Source organism: Hyperolius riggenbachi, chromosome 7 (genome assembly GCF_040937935.1).
Source record: "Hyperolius riggenbachi isolate aHypRig1 chromosome 7, aHypRig1.pri, whole genome shotgun sequence".
Lineage (NCBI taxonomy): Eukaryota > Metazoa > Chordata > Amphibia > Anura > Hyperoliidae > Hyperolius > Hyperolius riggenbachi.
In genome coordinates this window covers 162,429,936-162,454,370 of record NC_090652.1, presented here as the reverse complement: position 1 = coordinate 162,454,370, position 24,435 = coordinate 162,429,936, and the positions used below count along the sequence as shown (strand labels likewise).

The following is a 24,435-nucleotide window of genomic DNA, read 5'->3' as shown; positions in this document are numbered from 1 at the left end:
AAGAGAACCCGAGGTGGGTTTGAAGAATATTATCTGCATACAGAGGATGGATCTGCCTATACAGCCCAGCCTCTGTTGCTATGCCAAACCCCCCTAAGGTCCCCCTGCACTCTGCAATCCCTCATAAATCACAGCCACGCTGCTGACAAACACCTTGTCAGAGCTGGCTGTGTTTATCTCTATAGTGTCAGTCTGCTGCTCTCCCCGCCTCCTGCAGAACTCCAGTCCCCGCCTGCATCCCTTCCCTCCCTGCTGATTAGAGGGAAGGGACGGGGGCAGGGACCGGAGCTATGCAGGAGGCGGGGGAGCAGCTGAGACTGACACTACAGATGTAAACACAGCCTCACAGCACGGCTGTGATTTATGGGGGATTGCAGAGTGCAGGGGGACCTTAATAAGGTTTGGGAAAGCAACAGAGGCTGGGCTGTATAGGCAGATCCGGCCTCTGTATGCAGTTAACATTCTTTAAACACACCTCGGGTTCTCTTTAAGCTATACCAGTTGTCTGGCTATCCTGCTGATCCTCTGCCTCTAATACTTTTTAGCCATAGCCCCTGAACAAGCATGCAGCAGATCAGGTGTTTGTGACATTATTGTCAGATCTGATAAGATTAGCTACATGCAAATTTTTCTGGCGTTTGGGTGTTTTTCAAACACTACTGCAGTCAAATAGATCAGTAGGGCTGCCAGACAACTAGTATGGTTTAAAAGGAAATAAAAATGTCAGCCTCCATAATTATCTCACTTCAGTTGTCATTTAAAGGGAATGGCTGCCATATTTATTTCCTTTTAAACTATACCAGTTGCCACTTGCCTGGCAACCCTGCTGATCTATTTGGCTGCAGAAGTGTCTGAATAATAACGAACATGCAGCTAATCTTGTCAGATATGAGAAAAATGTCAGAAAAACCCAATCTATTGCATGCTTGTTTACGGCTAAAAAAGGTATTGGTGGCAGAAGATCAGCAGGACAGCCAGGGAATTTGTGCCATTTAGAAAGAAATAAATATGGCAGCCTCCATATCCCTCTCACTTCATGTGTCCTTTAAGCAGAATAAGTAAAAGGATAAAGTTTCAGACTGAAACTGTACACCAACCAAACATGTGCTTATAGTTCTCAGCAAAGCGGGGAAACATTGGATTATTTTCAATACTAGACAGTAAAATGTGTGCACAGAGCGCAAGTACATTTGATCAGATGTTATGCAAACTACTTAATGCATCTTACAAAGTTTACAAACATAGGTTATCCACACAAGTACATTACTTGTATAACATGTTATGCTATATTGTGTGCATAACCAACGTTGCACAAACTGCATAACGTGCATTACATAGTTTGGGTAAGGCCTGGTAACATTTAAACACACTATCTGCACACAAACTTTACCATCCAATACCAAATACACGCAATTGTAATTTGTCAGTTAATTATGTTAGTGCCTCTATCCATGTTGGAAATAATTTCCTGCATTTCTCGACACCTGTGCCCTTGTGATCAGTACAGTGAGGAGAGTCTGTTCAAAGGGGGCAACAGATAGCAGTGGCTAGATAGTGGTCTCCTTTTAACATGGGAGACCAGGGTTCGAATCCTGGCTAGGGTCATGACCTATTCAGTAAGGAGTTCAAGGCAAGACTCCCTAACACTGCAGGATGGCCTCTTGAGCATGTCCCAGTAGCTGCAGCTCTTTACCGCTTTGAGTCAGACAGGAGAAAAGAACTATACAAATGCTTGGATTATTATTATTATTACAATGGTATTATATGCCATCTCAGTTATATAAGAAAATAAAATTAAATGATAGTACCACAACAGATAAGGCACTGGTATGGATAGATGACACTGGCAAAAATGTCAGTCCGGAACGAACTTGGAAATCCCGAAATCCCCCAGCAACGGACAGTACTGTAACATTTTGAAGATCCTTGGCGTTTAAAGTCCAGTACTCATTTACCATGGCATAAAAATCTGTAAAAACAGGGATGTATAAGCTGAAAATGAGAAACAATACACATAAGTAAACAAGTGGCACAATTTCTTATTTCAACTTGCACATTTGTTTTAAAAGATAGGAAAAGTAAATATAGAACACCTCCTCATCTACTGAACCCCAATCATCAAAAGTTCAGATTTACTGCTGTTCATTTTTTTAGCCTAAAATTAAGCAAATTGTACAATCATTTGGAGAATTTAGTTCAAAACCAAAAGGGGGTTTATTGATCATTAAAAACACGTAGTCTGTAAATTATAACAAAATTATCAATTCCACTCAGGTTAACAGGTCGGAAGGAACGGAAACAAAAAACAAAAAAAACAAAAACAAATAGATTTACTTACCTGGGGCTTCCTCCAGCCCCTTGGAAGGCTACGTGTCCCTCGCCGCAGCGTTGCTCCAAGCCGTTCTCCAGGAGTCCCCTCCGTAGCGGCCTCTGCACATGCGCTATCCCGTGGCCAGGAGCATTCTGCACAGGCACAGAAGTAATGGCAGAATGCTCTTGTCCACGGGAGTGTGATCATGAGCAGCGTGGCCGCCAACCTGGCCAGGTCGGCAGTTTCTACAGAGGCGACTAGATCTTAAGGTTAAAAGTAGTACTGTAGTTACAAGTGTAATGGATAACAGAGGCGCCAAAAGGATAAAATCAATTGTTAAAAAGTTTACAAATGCTTTGGAGGCAGTTGGTGGACTTACCTCCTGTAAGCAGACACAACAAGCTGTGTATTCAAAAAACAAAGTAGATTTATTGGTACACTCCAGGGTATATTCGCAATGCGTTTCACGGGTATATTCCCGCTTCCTCAGGCAATAATTAACAGGCGTACACACAGTGCAGTCTTAAGGTCACGATACGCGCCTCTGATCTGTTATCCATTACACTAGACATAATATCCACCCCTGGTGGAGGGGGATACCCCTTGTTCTTCCTATCTACAGAGAGCGACTTCATAAACCTGAGTGAGGACAGGACAATCTCCTCACCTGCCTATTACAGTGGTTGCCTGGAGGCAACCCTGGTTTGTGAGTATAACTTTGTACTCTTTTCTATTTTACCCATTTATTAGTACCTACTACACTATATTTGGCTCTTGGTTCTCTCTTTTTATATATACTGTAGTTACAAGGTTGTAATAATTAATATTGCATAGGGAGTTCATACATGAACATTTCAAACAAACCAAACAGACATTATCAAATGTCTTCTCATGATTAAAGGGCTACAATTGCTGAGGGAGAACCTTATTGGTATGCAAATAAATAAGAGTGGCCCCAATAGCTCTCCTGCTATTTTCTGTGCCTGATCTACCCCCCAATGAACTTCATTTGTTGTGGGGCAATCAGTTCTGTAATAAACCTTCTGCTCCATTTTTACATGAAATTTTGATATTTTGATTCAGGAGAGCTATTGGCCTGTATGAACTCTCTTTTGGAATTCGAACGGCGTAGGAGCAAAGTCTAAAGGATACGGTTTGACCACTCATAATTATGATTAAAGGCAGAGCAGAGCTTAAAAGGCATCACATAGAATGAGGAGTTTAGATACTGAATTCCATTTTTTTGTTATGTGGTCTAGAAATTCCCAAAATCTGGGAGAAGCAGTAGAGTGTTGTACCGTGTTAAGGTGGCCACTAACAATCCAATTTCTAGTGAAAAATCGTTCGATCGATAAGAAATTCTGATCAGAAGTGAAATATTGTAATACATCGTTCACACCATCAACGAACCAATCTTTGCTTCCTATCTATCACAACCAACAGGAAAATCTAAATTTTGATTCGATGAAAATTCATTCGGACGACATTTTTTTGCACTCGTTCATAATCGATTGTGTCCACCAACAGAGATTATTTAAAACCAATCCGATCAGAATTTCTGATCGCTTGAACGATTTTTCGCTAGAAATTGGATTGTTAGTGGCCACCTTTAGCCATCAGTAAAAGCAAGACATTTTGAATGGTATCATCCAGATTCAAAAATTGTTCCAAAATCTGGGCAAATACATAAATGCTCCTGCAATTTCTAGTGATTGGGACGGTTAGGTCTGGATCAACAATCACTATACTGATCTCTATATTAAAAACTTTAGAAATCCAATTAGATAAAATCACTAATCATCTCTGGAAAAGGAGCTGCGCGCACATGTAAAGAGTGAGAATTGGTTAACCCAGCGGAACAGTCTCCATGAGATCTTAAAAAGAAATTATGCAAAAACTCAGAATAATAAAATAAAAAAAAAACAACATTCTACATACACACTCTCACATCCATGCATATGGCGGTTCCTGTTCCTCATCTTCCAGCCTTTTCTTTCACTCTATTCTTATGGATGGAGAATTCTTTAAAGTCTCATTTATTTACCACCACTATTTGAATCCCATACATAAAATGGTGAAGATCTTGTTGAACAACATTATAACAGGATTTTTCATGTTTGCGTACTCGGTGCCGTGGACACAGGGGCATGTCCTGATTAGAGTTGCTGATCAGCATAGGTGCTGGAGATGTGGTGTGGGGACACAGGGGCACGTCCTGATTAGAGTTGCTGATCAGCATAGGTGCTGGAAATGTGGTGTGGGGACACAGGGGCATGTCCTGATTAGAGTTGCTGATCAGCATAGGTGCTGGAGATGTGGTGTGGGGACACAGAGGCATGTCCTGATTAAAGTTGCTGATCAGCATAGGTGCTGGAGATGTGGTGTGGGGACACAGAGGCATGTCCTGATTAGAGCTGCTGATCAGCATAGGTGCTGGAGATGTGGTGTGGGGACACAGAGGCATGTCCTGATTAGAGTTGCTGATCAGCATAGGTGCTGGAGATGTGGTGTGGGGACACAGAGGCATGTCCTGATTAGAGTTGCTGATCAGCATAGGTGCTGGAGATGTGGTGTGGGGACACAGAGGCATGTCCTGATTAGAGCTGCTGATCAGCATAGGTGCTGGAGATGTGGTGTGGGGACACAGAGGCATGTCCTGATTAGAGTTGCTGATCAGCATAGGTGCTGGAGATGTGGTGTGGGGACACAGGGGCACGTCCTGATTAGAGTTGCTGATCAGCATAGGTGCTGGAGATGTGGTGTGGGGACACAGGGGCATGTCCTGATTAGAGTTGCTGATCAGCATAGGTGCTGGAGATGTGGTGTGGGGACACAGAGGCATGTCCTGATTAGAGTTGCTGATCAGCATAGGTGCTGGAGATGTGGTGTGGGGACACAGGGGCACGTCCTGATTAGAGTTGCTGATCAGCATAGGTGCTGGAGATGTGGTGTGGGGACACAGAGGCATGTCCTGATTAGAGTTGCTGATCAGCATAGGTGCTGGAGATGTGGTGTGGGGACACAGGGGCACGTCCTGATTAGAGTTGCTGATCAGCATAGGTGCTGGAGATGTGGTGTGGGGACACAGAGGCATGTCCTGATTAGAGTTGCTGATCAGCATAGGTGCTGGAGATGTGGTGTGGGGACACAGGGGCACGTCCTGATTAGAGTTGCTGATCAGCATAGGTGCTGGAGATGTGGTGTGGGGACACAGAGGCATGTCCTGATTAGAGTTGCTGATCAGCATAGGTGCTGGAGATGTGGTGTGGGGACACAGAGGCATGTCCTGATTAGAGTTGCTGATCAGCATAGGTGCTGGAGATGTGGTGTGGGGACACAGGGGCACGTCCTGATTAGAGTTGCTGATCAGCATAGGTGCTGGAGATGTGGTGTGGGGACACAGAGGCATGTCCTGATTAGAGTTGCTGATCAGCATAGGTGCTGGAGATGTGGTGTGGGGACACAGAGGCATGTCATGAGGCAGAGAACATGCCTCTGTGTCCCCTCTGCCCCCCAGGAACTGCCTCGGGTTCTCTTTAAGTACCGCTACCAAACACACCTTATAAACTATCAAGGATTAGAGTTGCTTTGTTTTTAGTTGGTTTTATTGTTCCCTGTTTCCTAAAATAAAGATTATATATGATATGTATTTTGGGCTATTGCGGTGGTCATTTCAGATATTTATCTGATTTCTGACAAAAGTAATCTTTTCTTTATTTTCATGTTTTATAGTTTTTCACTAGGATTGCCTTTACACTTGATTTCTCTCGGTTTGTACAATATATATTGATAATACAGATGTACATGTATGGATATCATAGTTGGATGCGCAAAAAATTGTACTATTGTATTGATTGCATTTGTCAAGTATTTCACTTTTGTATTGTTAAATAAAACAATTAAAAAAAAAAGTTCCTTGTTTAGTCATTTAAAAATAACCTATTAGGAAATTGAGGTAACTCAATTTCGTGCCCCATTTATTTTCTGTAATCATCCATTTTCTGTATTATTAATATTAAAAATGTTGATATTGGATACTTTGCTGAGAGTGTAGGTTTTTTGTTATTATTGTTAAAGACAATACAAGCACACAAACACTTACCAATGAGATAATGATCTAAAGACAAAACTGGCATTACATGAGGTGTGGCCTGTGTTATAATGAGGTTTATCAGTTCAGGTTTAAAATTCTTCAGTGTAAGCAGTGCTCTTGCAATAAGGCCACCCATTGAATGTCCAAGAATGATAACACTTTGTGGAGGAAATTCTTGATTCTGAAATGAAAAGAAAAGGTTTCATATCCTTATGTCAGTTTATGATGTAGTCATCCAGGAGGTACAGTATAGAAACATCATGACAGCAGGGAGTACAGGCATGATTGATCAGCCCATGATGCACTGCAGCTAGAGAATACTGGCAATTCAGCCGGAGTAAGTATTGTCATCCAAGCTTTATGGTTTATTGCTATGGAGGAGGTAAGGATTAGAGCTTAATTTGCACTAAATTTGCATGCAAGTTAGAAAAATTAGCATCTCACTGATAATGTCTAGAGATGACCAATGCATGTAGCTGCTCTGTCTATGAAAACAGCAGCTGATAAGTAAAATTCAACCCAGCCAATATTTATTCATACAAAATGTGTTACTGCAATGGGATGTGAGCACACACACAAACTACTGAAATCAAAGATCTGGATTGTAGCACTCAAAATTTTTACTAATAAAATAAAAATGGCAACCTCCACTAGTGGAACACTGACTAAGTTGTCCCCCATTTTCTAACTTCTAATGCTGAAGTTATCCTTCATTTTGTGTCTTCTAATACAAACTAGTAGCAGTAGGGTATTGTACTGTGTTAGCCATGAGTAAAAGCAAGACATTTTGAATCAGGATGATACCATTTATTGGCTAAGTTAAAAGAATAAGAGTAAGCAAGCCTTCGTCAGGCTTCGATGCCTCTGTGACAGTCTGAGTCCCAAGTCTGTTAGTATTGTGTAAACAAGGAGTCTTATCTCAGCTAACAACCTCCCACCCCATTTAGATGTTCTGTTCCACTTAAGGCATCTTAATGACATGTATTTATGCTTGAAAAAAAATGTACGTATCCCTTTTGATGTTCCATGTACAGTATATAGCTGTCTCTACCATCAGCTTGCAAGCAAACGGGATTGAATCCTGACGAATGCTGCAAAGCCGAAAGCTTGCTTACTCTTATTCTTTTAAAGAGAAACTCCAACCTGGAATTGAACTTTATCCCAATCAGTAGCTGATACCCCCTTTTACATGAGAAATATAATGATTTTCACAAACAGACCATCAGGGGGCGCTGTATGACTGATTTTGTGCTGAAACCCCTCCCACAAGAAGCTCTGAGTACCGCGGTACTCTGGGCAAAGTGCCACAATGTAACAATGTTCACAGACAGGAATTAGCTGTTTACAGCTGTCTCTAACAGACAAAACAGCTAGCAGCAGCTACATAACCTGCCCACAGTAACAATGTCACCATGTAATACATGTCAGAATGTGAATATGGGAGAGGAAAGATTTTACAATGAGCAAACACTGACTAAATCATTTATACATAATTATGGTAAAAAATGAAGCACTTTTTTTCACTACATTATTTTCACTGGAGTTCCTCTTTAAGTTAGCCAATACATGGTATCATCCTGATCCAAAACGTCTTGCTAATACAAATAGGAAATCCTAAAAACTTTACATAGGATGCTGCATTCATGTACATTTGGAAACAACTGAGATTTCAGATTTAGCATGTACCCCTCTATAGACACGGCTTTTGAATGCTGTGGTGTGTTTTGTCACAGAATATATACACCTATCAATAAAAGTCATGGTATATAGTCATAAAAGATTTTTTATTGAAAAAAAAAACAGATAAAAGAAATACATGAAATAAATAATTTTGATTCATAGGACCACTATAGTTGAACATTTTTTTAATGTACTATACATGGGAACATATCCAAAAAATATATATATTTGTCCAAGAGTAAAATGTACTATGATTTTTTTTTTTTTACCTAGGGCTTTCTCCAGCCCCTCGCAGCAGTCCTCTGCCCTTGCTGCAGCTCCAGTGGCTACCGGTCCCCTCTGGTGCAGATGCAGACCTTGCCAGGTCAGCATCTGCTTGCGATTCACCATGCGGCTCACTGAGTGGCACTGACGTCATCCAGGCTGTACTGGGTTCTCAGGGTTTTCTTTATTTTTATTTTTAAAAGCGCTTAGTGAATGGAAGTTGCTCCGTCCAACTGCCAAAAAAAGTGTTCGGTGAGCAGGGAGGCTGGCCAGTTCTGGTAGCTGCACTGCTACTATCATGCTGGGAATTTATTGAGGGAGAATAAAGGAAGCCCTGAGAATTCCCCATAAGAAGATGGACTAGTCCAGCGCTGGGCAAACTACGGCTCGCAGGCAGTTACGAGCCAGCTTATTACACGCCATACGTCATGTCATGTGACGCCCTGTAGCCATGGAGACACGATGCTGGGAGGCGATCAGGTGAGTTTTCAGTCTCCGCTGTTACCGCCCGCTCGCAACTCTGCAGGGTCGGGCTCTTCTGCGCTCCACGGAAGGGATCTTCTGCGTCCCACGCGGGCGCGCTGACGTCATCGGACGTCCTCCGGGCTGTACTGAGCAGGCGCAGAAGAGCCCGTCCGTGGAGCGCAGAAGAGCCCGACCTGGCAGCCGGCCTGGCCAGGTCGGGTCGGCCACCGAAGACGACCGGAAGCCTCTGGAGCGGCGGCGAGGGCACCTCCTGCCTGCCACGGGCTGGAGGAAGCCCCGGGTAAGTGGATATGGATTTTTATTTTTTTCCACGTTTCCCTGAACCTTCCCTTTAAGCCTCCAGCAAGCAAGACAATACTCAGACTAATTTTCACAGTACTTTTTCACCTACTTTTTGGTACTTTTTCAATTGCAGTGTTAAAAGGTTACTTTAAACAGATGATGAAAAATTGTTGCCTAAGAAAAAAAACTTTGGAGAAAAAGATAATTGGATCGGGCCCCCTGTATCTTCTGAGTTTTCAATATAATCGCCTCCTTTATTCAAACATTTATCATATATTTTTAAAACATTTTAAATCCCTTTGTTGTAGTAACATCACACTCATCACCTATGAGTTGGAGTAATTGAGGGGGTGTTCCATATTAATGCTGCTCAAACAGTAACTGGTATTCTGCAGTCATGTGACAAGCAGTGCAGGGAGAGAAGAGGTTAACCTAACAGATACAAGTTAAAATTACACAGAAAAAAAAAACACTTTGCATGGAAGATAAATGCAAGTGCCTATTACTTTCTTTTGTAATTTTGAAAGACTGCCCATTATAGTCCTGATTAGTCTTGTGCATATAGTTACTATACCTGCCAGATGCTGCACCCTCCTCCCACTTTTGCATTAGATATGTATTACAAGTCTTTCTAAGGAAAATGAGAGGTCACAGTTGGCAACAAGATTATCTTTTAGTCTGCTGTTCACTGAAATACACAGCTGAAAACACCAGCTTTGACCCATTAACAATTTTTTCTATTCATAATATTTCTAATACGTATGGGGAGAAGAAGCGCTAGCTATCTAGCTGGTGTGCATATTTTTCACAAGAGGATCCTGTGATCACCCAAGTGGAGATGTTTTCATAACCTCCAACTGCCTAATTTAGTTGGTTGCCATTACTAGCAACCTGATTTTGTAAGTGTATTTACCACTCCAAAAATACTCATACTTACTGCACTATTTGGGCTCCTTTTGTCTCTGCTCTTTTTCAAAGGTTTCATACCCTATATTGCTTAGTTCACAGCTATGTACATAACATATTACTGAACAAGGTGCAGCAAGGACAACACCCAGTAATGCATCAAAATATCTTTATCTGCAAGGATTGCTCAACAGGCACTAAACCAGGTCAAGAAGTTTACGGAACTCCAGCTACATGAAAAAACAAGCATGCCAGGTGTGGCACACCTCAGATCTCACAGAGAAGTAAAGATAACACTGTCCATTTGGGTGTACACCAGTGCTTTGTTTGTGTGTCTTAATGTATTACAGTTTAATAGATACACACACATATACACATAATAAATATAATACACACACACACACACACACACACACACACACACACACACACACACACACACACACACACACACACACACAGTGTAGGGACATCTAATTAGTAGCTAAAGATACATAAACAGTATATTTTAGACAATGCACTACATGATTTGTACAGTACAATAAATTAGCCAACTACACTATTGTCAGAACTAACAATATAAGCTGCATGCCTGTAATTCAGGCACTACTGCAGCCAAACAGATCAGCAGGGCTGCAAGGCAACTAGTATTGTTTAAGTAAATACTGCAGCCCCTATGACTATCACTCTCACCTCTAGTTCCGTAGCGGCCAGGTTGGCGGCTTCTGAGCATGCGCGAGAGCTGCGGCTGCACCACTCGTGGTCAATACTACATATGCTCAGAACGCTCCCACCCATGGCATCGGCAGAAGCTCCTCACCTGGCCAGGTCGGCTGCCACTACAGAGGGGACCCCAGGACCCTGGCTGAGAGCGGTGAGGGACACATAGGTTTCTAGAAGCCCCAGGTAAGTAAATCTGATTTTCTTTTAAACTGCCTGTATCCATGTATCCATTAAGGCTTCAGTCGTTTTTGACACCTACAATAATCGTGCAACCAGCGGAGTCAGACATGAGCCACAGCATCTGCTCTGCATGCTCATTCTGGGCCAGTGACAAAGTATTACAGGCAGAGCATTAGCACAAAAATCAGGCAACTGGTATTGTTTATTATAGAATAAAGATGGCAGTCTCCGTATTACTCTCACTTCAGCTTCTCTTTTAAAGTTTAGTGCTGTCATTTACAGTAGGTATTAAAATCTGACAAACTTTGGACCAGTCCATTTCTTCACGGGGGAATTGAAGACTTTATTTTCAAAAGCACAAACTGAAAAGCAGTTGCTAACTGCCAAAACAGTGCAAGCAAGTAAAGGGGCTGACCAGCATCTTTGTATAGATCTTTTGCAGCGAGTGCTCTTGTAAAGAATAAAGGAAATACTGAGAATTCCTCATGAGGAGAAAGACTAGTACAGAAGCAGTCATATCTGACAGATTTTTATCCCAACCGTAAAAGTAACATAGGAAAAAATCATTTATATTGCACTTTACTCTGGAGAAAATACACACATACATGCATTATACACATTTTGCAATTTTCATGATAGTGGAACAAAAGCCACCATATTTTCCAAATTTCTTCACAGAGTTACAGGTTAATTTTACTTAATGTTATATGAAAGAATGGGTGCAGGTGCATGTGGATGGCAGTCACCCTGCTAAAGGCTTTCCCAATATCTTCAACCTTAAAGTCCCTGGGGCATGATCTTGTGAGAACGTTGTCTAGTTGCCACACTTCATGTTGCCGATTGCCAACACAAACTATGTGATTCTATAAATGGCATTTATTATTGGAGAGGAGTGCAACACACATGCATGATCCTGCAACTCTGTGCGATTTTAAGACCACAGATATTAAAAAGGCCTCCAGGGGGTGAGTTTTATACACCTGCAAAAACTATAATCTTTTCATTAATAATAGTAGTAGTAATAATCCTTACCTTATAAAGGCGTAGTATAGTTTTAATGCAAATATATACAAACTCCGTTTGCCTTTGTAAACTGCCACCGTAAAGTGCTACAAGCTCTTCATTAAAATTCACACTGAAAACATTGAAATGATACCTATAATCAATATTCTCTGCCTTTCGAAGAGCAATTGAGCCAATTGAGCGGGCTGGCAATAAAGAAAAATATCCATGTATTAAATCATTTTGTATGAATACATGTTACACAGAACTCAAAATTACCAATATAGTATAATAAACACAAAAATGTACAATGTACAATGTACAATTAAAAGTGTATGTTCAATGAAGAGTTAGTACAGTATAGCTGTTCATGTGTCAAATCTGTAATCTCACATTATATATTTATTAGAAGTTTACAATATTGTGCCTAGAGCTAAAACCTCTGAGTTTCACTTACCTGGGGCTTCGTCTAGCCCCCTGAAGCCTCCCATAGCCACGTTGTTACCATACGATGCTCCGGGCCCCCACCACGTCTTCATTTATTAGTCGCTGACTTACAAGTCAACGGCCACTGCGCCTGCCCGGCTCATGTTGGCGGGAGTGTCCTGCGCAGGTGCATTACAAGAAAATCTCTACTGCGCCTGCGCAGGACACTCCTGGGGATGGGACGAGGACGCGCGCAGTCAGGGCCGTGCAGGTGCAGTGGACAGAAGCTGCCAAATTGAAAGTGATATGTGGCGGGGGCCCGGAGGATCGTATGGTAACGGCGTGGGCACAGAGAGGCTTCAGGGGGCTGGCAGAAGCCCCAGGTAAGTGAATCTTTTTTCCCCTGCTTTCTTCAGTTTTGCTTTTAAGCGTACCCGAAGGGAAAAATAGAGAGAAAATTCAATCCTTACCTCAGTAGAAGCAGTAAAGTGTTGTACCGTGTTAGCCATGAGTAAAAGCAAGAAGTTTTGAATCAGGATGATACCATTTATTGGCTAACTTAGAGATGGATAAACAGTGAGCTTTCGACTTATAAAAAGCCTTCGTCGGACTGGTTCCTGACCAAAACTGAAAAACACAGCTTATATACACTGACATACAGAGGAGAAACCTTCTTTAGCAAACATAAATGTAATTAGATGCCTTAACTGTTAAGCTAAGTACCCACGGGGGTACAATTGTAGCTGTCGCCGCACACGGGAGCGTGTGCGCGACAGTTCGGCGACAGCTCGTCGCCAAATCCCTCTGCATCCACACGGCAGCAGAGGGATTAGCGATGCGGCGGAAGCTGTCACCGAGTTTCCTCCCCCCCGCCGGAAGCTCCGTGTGGTGTGTGTGGGTAGCTGTCGCTAGCCCGCATACACATGCAGGGCTAGCGACAGTTCCGGCGAGGTTGCGGCGACGACTGTAGCCGGCGATTGAACATGTCAATCGCCTGGCGACAGCTCCGACGGGCGACGGTTCGGGGCGCGCGCATCATACACACGGGGGAACTGTCGCCGCAACACGCGCGTGCCACGCGGTTGCGGCGACGGCCGTCCCCCGTGAATATGGGCCTTTACTGAGGAGGCTTTCCCAGGCATCCTATCTAAATTGATAAGATCAATAGAATCCTCAACATGACATAAAGCAGACTCTAGTGATGAAGAGACATCGTAAATTCCGAATTCAAATGGTAACAGGCCTGGTTACATGCACCATTAATTCTAAGCTTAAGAGAATTGTGGCATTTAAAGCCAGCACCTGAAAGCAAATAAAATGAATAGTGACAGTGAATTCCATCTTACACAGCATATGGCACAAAAAAGATAGAAAAATTTAAATGAAAAGAATTGTGGCATTTAAAACCCATCGTACCAGCACAAGAAGTTAGAGTCCTTGTTTAAACATGAGACTAACACAAGAAACTAAGTTTATACATTGGTTTAAAACTGTAGAAGATGGTTTAAACAAGGACTCTAACTTCTTGTGCTGGTACGATGGGTTTTAAATGCCACAATTCTTTTAATTTAAATTTTTCTATCTTTTCATTCATTTTTGTGCCATATGCTGTGTAAGATGGAATTCACTGTCACTATTCATTTTATTTGCTTTCAGGTGCTGGCTTTAAATGCCACAATTCTCTTAAGCTTAGAATTAATGGTGCATGTAACCAGGCCTGTTACCATTTGAATTTGGAATTTACGATGTCTCTTCATCACTAGAGTCTGCTTTATGTCATGTTGAGGATTCTATTGATCTTATCAATTTAGATAGGATGCCTGGGAAAGCCTCCTCAGTAACAGTAAAGGCATCTAATTACATTTATGTTTGCTAAAGAATGTTTCTCCTCTGTATGTCAGTTTATATAAGCTGTTTTTTTCAGTTTTGGTCAGGAACCAGTCCGACGAAGGCTTTTTATAAGTCGAAAGTTTACTGCTTACCTCAGTAGTGGGAAGCCTCTGGATAGTCCAAATGCTCCCTGGATCCTCTTGGTGCCCAATGACAGAGCGAAGTATCCTTTTTTTGATCATCTGAATATGATCAACAAGAACTTGTCAAATATGTTCTTGCAGCCACACTCCCGTACATGTACAAGCATGTCCGCAGGCATGAGCTTCGGATGAAATCCAAATGAGTTTAATTCGGATTTCATCCAGATAATTAGTGCAGCTGATGTGGCTGGTGAGGGAGAGTTAAACTTACCCAGAAGCAGTTGTCTTTAACCCATCCAATGTTGTGTCTCACGCCGCATTCCAAGCCGCGTCACATGACTACTACGCTTCCTCCTTCAACCCGGAAGGAAGCACAGTAGTCACGTGAACGCGGCTTGGAGCGCAGCATGGGATGCGCCGTGGGACGGATTAAAACAGACGACAGCTGGGTAAGTTTAACTCTCCCTCACCCACCTGCTTAGGTGCATTACTTATCCAGAGGAGTTCTGAATGAATCCCATTCGGATTTCATCCGGAGCTCATCCCTGCATGTCCGCACTGCGCTGGAGCAGTAGCATGGAGCTGCTCATGCACGCCTTTTTCCTCCGTACACGAGTGCTACAGAGCTACTGCACAGGCATAGGCCGTTCTTGCGCCTACGCAGTGAAGCCATGCTGGAACATAGAGGAGAGCACGGCCGTAAAGAGGGGGGTCCGGCAAACAGTGGTGGGGTGAAGGAGGTTTGGAGAAGCCTTTGGTTCATCCAGACACTAGCCTTTACTGATGTAAGCATTTAATTTTTCTTTTACCCACACAGGTTTGCTTTAAGGTAGCCATACACGCATCAATTTCCCCCCATTTTGGTAAGCTGATCGATCGCTCTCTGATCAAAATTTTATTCCATTATGATAAATTCCTACCACATACACACACACCATATTGATTTCTAATAGAGATCAGCAGAAAATCTATATCACTGCAGCGGTGCTCTGTTGGATGCACTGCAATACTATGGCCCATTTATCAAACACCGCTCCTACCCTGTTCCTGATCAACGTCCTGTTTGATCAATTTTAGGTCAAAAGTTAGCAAAATTTTATCTCATGTTGTTGCAATACATTTCTAGCAAATTCGATCAAAATTTCTTTGCATGCATAAATACTTTGAATACAGCTGTCCAGTATTTCTAAGCATTTTTTTAATTGAGAAGTGATTTGAAAAGTAGGCAGTGGGACAGTGGAACACTGCAGAGAACGAAGGACCCTCTCAGAAGGTATACATACGTAATCGCTGCCGGGAGACTTGGGCGCAGGATACAGCCGGTATGGCTTATCCTGCTGCTGCACATGTCCTGACAACGTTAATTACTATTCCCCCTCTAGGTCCATGTGGATAGTGTGGAATGATAAAATTTGGCTTCCAGCTATTGCTGGAGGCCTAACTATAGTGTTTTAAAAATGTAACTTCTGCTCCGTCTTCTGATGGGGCTGAAATTACTCAGTGTGCGCCCAAATCTCTTGCGCTGTGATTACAGCGCTCGCTCAAAAGTGTTGCTCAGCTTGGCAAATATCACATTACAACAGTTAAAATGGTATAGAAAGGTATGGTTTATTTGCCTTATTTAACTTTCTCAATAGGTATCTAGCCATCCTAGGTAAAAGAGGATTTTTTTTTTTCTAGGCTTTAGGAAGTACAAAGCTGTACCTATGTTTGTAAGGACATTTATGTTTTATAACAAGCCTGTGGTAAATCCCCAAAATACAAACTGTTAAGCTTCGTACACAAGTCTAGGCGGATCAGTCAAAACCAGCCTCATCAGCCTGGCGACAGACCACACACACCGGCAAACTGTCGTCAGAACGACCGCCCCGCAGAAGGGTCTGACGACCCGTAGTTTGTAAAAATCAGATGTGTGTACCTAGCTTTAGTGAAGTTGTATACAATGCATGCTTATCAGCAATTCAGCATTGTCAGTTTAAACTAGGTTCTCCTGAGCTCCACTGGAGCGCTTACTGATAGCTGCTCAATGCAATGCAATTTCCCGTCTGATCGACGAGTGATTGAACAGGAAGTTTTACCATACTGCTCCCAATCAATAAAATGATAGATTTTCCGATAATAACGTCTCAGAATCTATCCCTTCCTCGATAGGAAACAGTTTGGACATGTCAGAAATAAATTGCCGATTCCCGTCAATAAGATGGGAAATTGCATCGTGTGTTCCCAGCATTACACCCATTCATACCCTGATCACAAAGGGTCAAGCTTGCTGTCAGTTCTGAAGTTGGATGTTCATCTAACTTCAAGAATTTGACCCTGCAGGATTAGTGGTAATGTGGTATAATAATACCAACCAGTTTGGCAGCTTTAACAACAATCAAACAAACTCCTTTCTGAAATGCAAATTCACACATACAGGGTTTCAAGATATTCAGACTACAAAACATATTCCGTATACACTGTATTTATCAATCTATTTCATTTAACTGGCAAGTAGATTCATCTACTCGCAAGGGTACTCCAGGGCATCAGATTACAGTAAATACTTCTGTACAAATTCTGTATGTTTAACTTTGAAAATAAAAATATTTAAAACACATCCTGTATGTCCACATTTACACCATGTATAACTATACTGCAGTAGTAAAATGTAGAATAAAGGACATTTATAGAGAGGTACATAATCACCTTTAAATAAAAATTTTAAAGGTAGCCAGAAACAATGGGTGGTATTTTGTTCCCCTTCTGAAAATACACTTTGCTTGGCTCTTGTGCCAAACGTGTGCCTTTGATATTTCACAAATTGGTAAGCCAGCAAGAGTGGTGAGAGCAGTTGTTCTCAGTGGCGTACTTACCACAAGGCTACAGGTGCTCCCAACACCACATGTAGCCATGGCTAGGGGTGCCGCTGTGGTGCTCAGCCACTGTGTTCTTCCACCAGGGACTTTTTTTTTCATAGTTTGGGCAACATAGTTTGGGAAAATAGCAGCAGGCAGTAGAGGACTGTACTACTTCCTGCAATAGATGTAGCACCCCTCCCTCATCCTGTCCCGTGGGCAATGTGTTTCCTTGCTCTCTACACACAGCCTGCAGTGAGTGAATATGCAGAGCAGCAGGGTGAGTAGAGAGAATGACTGCTGTTCTGCAGCTGGGACATTAGCAGGATGTGTTTAGTGTTTCTGCTGTAATACCAGAGTGCGCCAATCTATTGATAGACTATTGATTATTTATCCTGATCAGAGTAATTAATAATGCAGGGCAGTCTGCTGTTGCAGAAGCCAGTGATACAGGTGCTGACAGCAGACTTCTGTAGTGAGCAGAGAAGCAAGCTCCAGGCAATTTAATTGGCTTTATTGCAGGTAATATCTCTTTTCCCAGCTCCCCCTCCCACACTGTTGTCTTTCCCCATGACCCTTTCCTCTTTTCAGATTTCAGTGGCTTTTTTTAACAGCATATCTCTGCCAAACAGTACTGGTGATGTCTGCAGCCCTGGTGAGAGGTCTACCTGCCATTTCTCCTCTCCCACCATGCTCTCTGTCTTGTGCCTCTACCCCCTTTTCTGACTGTCATCAGGGGAGCTCACAATCTACCCGTACCATAGTCATAGTCTTATGTCCTACTATATTATTATTGTGTATTTATATAGCACTGACCTCTTCTGCAGCACTGTATAGAGTACAGAGTTTCATAACTGTTAGCTCCATCCACATCTTGACAACTCCTTTTCCCCAAAAATCCCCCAAAATTTGCAGCAACACGCTCGGCGCCCAAACCCGTCAACCCTCCCATCAAAAAAATTGGTTGTTTTGGGGGGAATGTCTGTAAATAATCAGCACCGGGTGTCAAATTCCCTAGGTACACCACTGTTTGTTCCAATTCCTTGGATACTCCTCTGGGTGAGTGCATGGCTGCTGACTGACTGACTAAGGACTCCTGTGAATAACACGGTATTTGAAATTGGCAAGATATGGAATAATACTGATGCCTTGTAAGTGGCGATGAGGCAACACTTCTGCAACAATGTATGTAAATATCTAAGGAGAGGAAGCCAGACCAAAGGGTTTGGAAGTGATAATGAAATATCAACTCATGAATCTTTAATGTATACTTATAATGATTCTGATGAATAAGGGGCATGTGCATCCTGCCAATCTAGGCTTGACATGAAGGCATGTTGGAACAGCAGACTGCAGATTGACTAAATACTTTCTGAGATAGGAAATATTTAGGCTCTTAAGATTGAGAATGGCTAGGTTCACACTATCTAGGATGGAAAATGTACAGTTTACTGGACATAAGCTCCAGTCCAGTCTACATCCGTTTGCATCAGTTTTGATTAGTAATCGGAATGGAAAGAATAGTCATTGCTGCAACAGCCTTATCCCCTCTCTGTAATGCTTTCTGTGCTACCACGGGTCATTTCAGTTCCGCTCCCAAAATAGATAGTGAGAACGGCTACTGTCTGCTTACATTGAGATGCTTTGCGTCCGTTGGTATCCAGTCAATTTTCTTTTAGGTCCGGACAAATATTGCAGTTTGAGACTTTCCGGTCCATTTACCGGAGTGGATAAAAATGGATCCATTTAAAACGCTAAAGTGTGGACAGCTCCCGTCAATAACATGGTTTCCTTTTTTATGTCCGTTTGCCCAGTTCTCCACAGTCCATAAAAACTGGATGTTTTTATGCATGTGTGAACCAGCCCAAAACGTGAATTTTCTCAAGCTCGTTCAAACAATGAAAATCAAAAACACGTGGGTGAAATTGTACTATTCTTTTTCTTTTTGCAGATATACAGCATAAACTATTATGTTCAGGATTTTCCCTTACCTTGTTTATAGCTGCCAGCATTTCCAGGGAGGAACAAAAGTGGAATTCCATTTAAGGAAAGATTTTGGTTTATTTCCGCATAAACGCCTTCACCATAAAGATACAATTCATATGTTGGATATAATCGTAACATTTTTTTCGGTAGCTTTATTTTCTGGCAAAAAAAAAAAAGAAAAAGAAAATACAAGTGTCAATAAACATGACAACAGTGTCACAGTACAGATTGACATAAAAGGCAGCAGGTCATTCATTTGCGTGCAGGGTTTTCTAGATTTCTTTCCCCAAAAAAGAAGATGCATTTTAAATGTTACATAATTATACTCAGTAAAAATAACACTGCGCAGAAATGAATGACAAAACCTGCCATTAACTAACTGAGCTACAGGCAAATGGCTATACAGAGAGAGTCTTCATCACCAGAATCAGTTGCTCGTATTGCACCTGCATATGATGTTTGTATGAGCATGTACATTTAAATGTACAGAATATTGGAACGCAAACCTGTTTTAACACATATTTCAAAAAATATTGACTGTTAAGCCTGCTTACTACAATACAACCACACTATTATTTTTCATAGCTGGTTTCTATTGCCTGTTTGCCTACCTTTGTTCCACCATCTTGATTGTGAATACAGCACTGTGAACAGCAGCTTGGCAAAATCTTGAGAATTTTTTTTTTTTATCTGTCTGTAATCTCAGAGATTTATTTTAAAGGAACCCTGATCAGAGGCATAAATTAAAAACTTGGACTTACCTAGGGCTTCCTCCAGCCACCCATAGCCTGCAAGGTCCCCCCCCCAGCATCCTCTTGGTCCCTTCTGTGGTCTCGCCGACAGCTTTGGTAATCCGTGCATGCGTGCACCCACCGCGTCATCCCCCCGGGCACCCTAAGCGTCCTGTGCGGTTATGGCGACTGGCATGATGACGCATTAGGGGCGCGCACACGTGACTTCTACTAAAGTTGCCAAATTAATGGAGCCCCCAGCGGGAACACTGAAAGGACCAAGAGCATGCCGGGGGACTTTGCGGGCTATGTGGGCTATGTGGGCTGGAGGAAACCCGAGGCAAGTTCAGATTTTCAATTTATGTTAGTCAGAGAATTGCTTTCTTTTCCATGTAGTGTTGGTAGCATGTGTGAGCTATGTACAATATGCCACGCTGGGTATTCTTTCTGTGTAAACTTGCATCTGTCACGTTAACCACTTCTCTTACAACACCGCTTGTCACATGACTGCAGAATGCTGGTTAAGGGTTATTCAACAGCGTTAGCATGATGTGAACCCCCACCGCCCCCAATTCCTCCAATCATAGATGAGTAGTATGATGCTACAACAACAAAGGAATTGAACCAGTTGTAAAAAGATAAATGCTTAAGAAAAAAAAAAAGAAAGGTATTTATGTTGAGAAATAAGCAAAAGATAATGTGTCTGAAATAGAATGTTTCATTAATTGGTTAATTAAAAATTGCCGTCACATTTCAGTGGCTTAAATATGCTTTGCAATCATGTGACAAATACCTGTGCTTTTTAAAGGACAACTGAAGCGAGAGGGATATGGAGGCTGCCATATTTATTTCCTTTTAAACAATACCGGTTCTCTGGCTGACATGCTGATCCTCTGACCTCTAATACTTTTAGGTCTCACTTTGACCAGACCTAACCTAACTGTGCATACACAGTGATCAATTATGTCACAAGTTCCACAGTTGTCACTCTATAGTAGAAGATGGTGACCTGTGGACAAGTAAGGCTTCTTGCACACCAAGACGTTGCATTAGGTGGCACGTTAAGGTCGCATAACGTGCACCTAACACAACGTATGGTGCTGCAAGAGCCGACGGTAGAGTGAGCCGCGTTAGGCGGCTCGAGTCCTATAATGTCTCCCAGAGTGGCGCTGATTGGCCAGCGGGACCACGTGATGCGGAGCGAGACACTCCGCATCACGTGGTACCGCCGGCCAATAAGCGCCCGCCAGTGCAGTGAATATTAAGTAGCCATGTGCGCGGCTACTGTAGCTGGCTCTCCCCGCCTCCTCTCCGCCCCCCACTGCGCATGTGCAAACAGTCTAACGCGGCTATAGCCGCTCCAACGCCGTAGCATGCTGCACTTTGCACAGAACGTGCAGCGTTACATGTAACGCAACGTGGGCTGTGTGAACAGCCCACTTGTGTTACATTGCTGTGCGTTGGGGGAGTGTTACAGGCGCACTGACGTGCGCCTGTAACGTCTTGGTGTGTAAGCAGCCTAATAGTAGTTCGGAGTGCACAGGACCGATCAGGAAGAACTATGTAAAGTGCCAGGTGACTAAAGCAGAGGGAGGTCTTTGCTGATCCCTCCCACTATCTGGAACTGAGGTGGGGTGTAGCTATTCCCTCTGTAGCAATCACACACAGCGTAGTCACTAGCCCTAATAATTCGGTTCACATGTGCACAAGGAATAGTAAAACATAACATGACCCAGTAGTGGTTAGGGAGGTTTTCATAGATCGGTGATGACTGGTTCACTAGTGTAGATACAACCAGTTGATCCTATGAGTTGTCCATATAGCCAATCAAGCCAAAGGAAGAACCCCATAGGGGTAAAAATCCACTACTGGCTATAAGCCTTCACAGAAGGTAACATATGGTAGGAATCAGGTGTGAAATATAGGGGTGCAGAGAATATATACCAGTGCAATAATACCTCGACATGTTTCATCCTTCAAGAGGGCGTCGTCAGGAGAAAGATACAGTGCCCAAAAACAGAAAAAAATAAACAGCGGAAAAAAAAACACCAACCATCAAAGATACCCCCAGCAATAGCCCACCATTAGTTTGGGAGGGGTGACACCCTCTGCTCATCCAGCCAATCACTATTCTATTCGCACCAATGATGGGCGGTCCGGCCCTGTAATTGTACCATCCTGCCCTGGCAACCACTCGTTGCCCCGCTAATATTGCTGCTTTGAGCAGTGGGGACCGAGTGTAGGCAGGCTTTTATAGGTTATACTCCCGATGGGACATTATTTCTATTGTGGACGAGCACCCATCGTGACGGGAGATTTCAACACAGAGTCCCCCCGTTGCTAGGGCCGCGGCGGCAATCCCTGGCAACCAGGCGGTTGTATACATGACATCACAGGAAGTGACATTTTGGAGTTTATTGCGGCGCATGGACAGGCAATGGGAGGCACCCCTAGCAGTCTTGCACATACAGCCGGCGGGACATTTCTCACCAGATCAGCTAATCATAGCACTAATAGATTTGGACGCGGCTATCTTTTTAATGTTAATTATCAGTTTTGTAATTTTTCACTCAACTTTGCAAATGTTTGGGCACCATTGTGAAATATAAAAATTTTAAGTACAACGATTAAGTACGATTGATAGAGGTTTGTGAAACTAAATCTAGACTTTCATCGTCTGATATTGTGTATGTTTATTACGATATTTAACGATTATATCGATATACGTGGATTATATCGATGTATGTGACATTACAATAAAAATGTGTAATGATATAATTACGGTAATTAACAATTATATATGTCTTTAAAATGTGTAATGATGTAATTACGATAATAGGTCATTATATGTAATGATTTATTTAAGATAATGTTACAAGTTGACCTAAGCACGTTTAAAAATGGGCTGTATGTCTCGGTCCTGTCGCCGCCAGTCAGTGCGCATGCAGCCATTCGCCCAGCGCACCCATCTGCTCGCCGCAGTAGGATTACGATATCCTTTCTATGTGTAAAAGGGTGTTTATGCAGGGGAAGTTGTTAGGTTTGGGCACCACCAGGGGGGTGGTTAGGTTTAGGCACCACCAGGGGGGGTTTAGGGTTAGGGACCACCAGGGGGGGTTAGGGGTCAGGGATAGGTACAGGGAGGGTTCTGTGTGAAAGTAGGGTTAGGTATATTTAGGGTTAGGCCCCAACATGGGGACTTAGGGTTAGGCACCACCAGGGGGGTGGTTAGGGTTAGGCACCACCAAGGGTGGGTTCTGTGTGAGAGTAGGATCGGGTTAAGCTGTATTGTTGAATTACATTACGATATTTAAACGTTAATATATTTTCATTAACTCCAATCTGTTTTAAAACAGTATATTTTGTTAATGTACTGGTAATAATCGGAATTAACGATTTTACATTACAAACACCAGTATTTATCGATAATTCTAAATTACCGTCATTTTTATTTTTGCCAGTAAATCGCACCCAAATTTAACCGGGGCTTTTTCAAATGTACATTCTCTCACCCCCATCTGCCTGTAGTGGATTTTCACAGTCTAGAAGTAATGGGTATAACCTCTCTTACATATAGAGTGGGTGGATGCTCAGATGGGTGTTTGTACACGCCCAGTCACCATATTTGAGAGACACTGGTCTGCTCACACCTCAGCTCCGACTTGGGCTATTGCTGGGGAAATCTTTGATGGTTGGTGGGTTTTTTCGCTGTTTATTATTTTCTGTTTTTGTGAACTGTATCTTTCTCCTGCCAACGCCCTCTTGAAGAGTGAAACATGACAAGTGATTATAGCACTGTATATATTTTATGCACCCCTATGTTTCACACCTGATTCCTACCATATTTTACCTTCTGTGAAGGCTTATATACCCGGTAGTGGATTTTTACCCCTATGGGGTTCTTCCTTTGGCTTGATTGGCTATAGGGACAATCAAGCCAAACTGGGTGGCTTGATAGTGTAGGTGGACTGGTCGCACCTACACTACTGAACCCGTAATCAGCGATCTATGAAAAACTCCCTAACCACTACTGGGTCGTATTATGTTTTACTATTCCTTGTGCACGTGTGAACCGAATTATTGGGGCTAGTGACTACACAGTTTGTGATTGCTACAGAGGGAATAGCTACACCCCACCTCAGTTCCAGATAGTGGGAGGGAATCAGCAAAGACCTCCCGCTGCTTTAGTCATCTGTAATTTACATAGTCCTTCCCATCGGTCATGTACTTTTACTTGTCCACAGGTCACCATCTTCTACTACAGGGTGACAACTGTGGACCTAGTGACATAATTGATCACTGTGGTACGTACAGTTAGGTTAGATAGACAAAGTGAGACATATCGTATTTACAGGTACCATTTCAGTTTGTGAGGCAGTTTCTAATACTTTTAGCCATAGGACCTGAACAAGCATATGCAGATCAGGCATTTCTGACATTGTTATTATTGTATCGATCTGAAAAGATTAGTTGTATGCTTGTTCCTTTTATGGTTCAGACACTACTGAAGTAAAATACAGTAGCAAGAAAAAGTATGTGAACCCTTTGGAATTAT

At 42.6% G+C, this 24,435-nt stretch overlaps 1 protein-coding gene across 4 annotated transcripts in view; it reads right to left on the bottom strand.

Annotated features, from left to right (window-relative positions):
* The window catches only part of PGAP1 (post-GPI attachment to proteins inositol deacylase 1), a 240,276-nt gene that overhangs the window by 194,181 nt on the left and 21,660 nt on the right, over window positions 1-24,435 (bottom strand). For 2 of the 4 annotated variants that reach the window (XM_068244826.1, XM_068244827.1), the window contains exons 2-5: window positions 19,155-19,308; window positions 11,958-12,133; window positions 6,414-6,585; window positions 1,809-1,969 (exon numbers count right to left, since the gene is read on the bottom strand). In XM_068244826.1, the coding sequence (XP_068100927.1) occupies window positions 1,809-1,969; window positions 6,414-6,585; window positions 11,958-12,133; window positions 19,155-19,308 (663 nt within the window). Of the gene's footprint in view, window positions 1-1,808; window positions 1,970-6,413; window positions 6,586-11,957; window positions 12,134-19,154; window positions 19,309-24,435 lie in introns of those variants that run through there. The other 2 variants (XM_068244830.1, XM_068244828.1) reach the window with 2 other exon arrangements.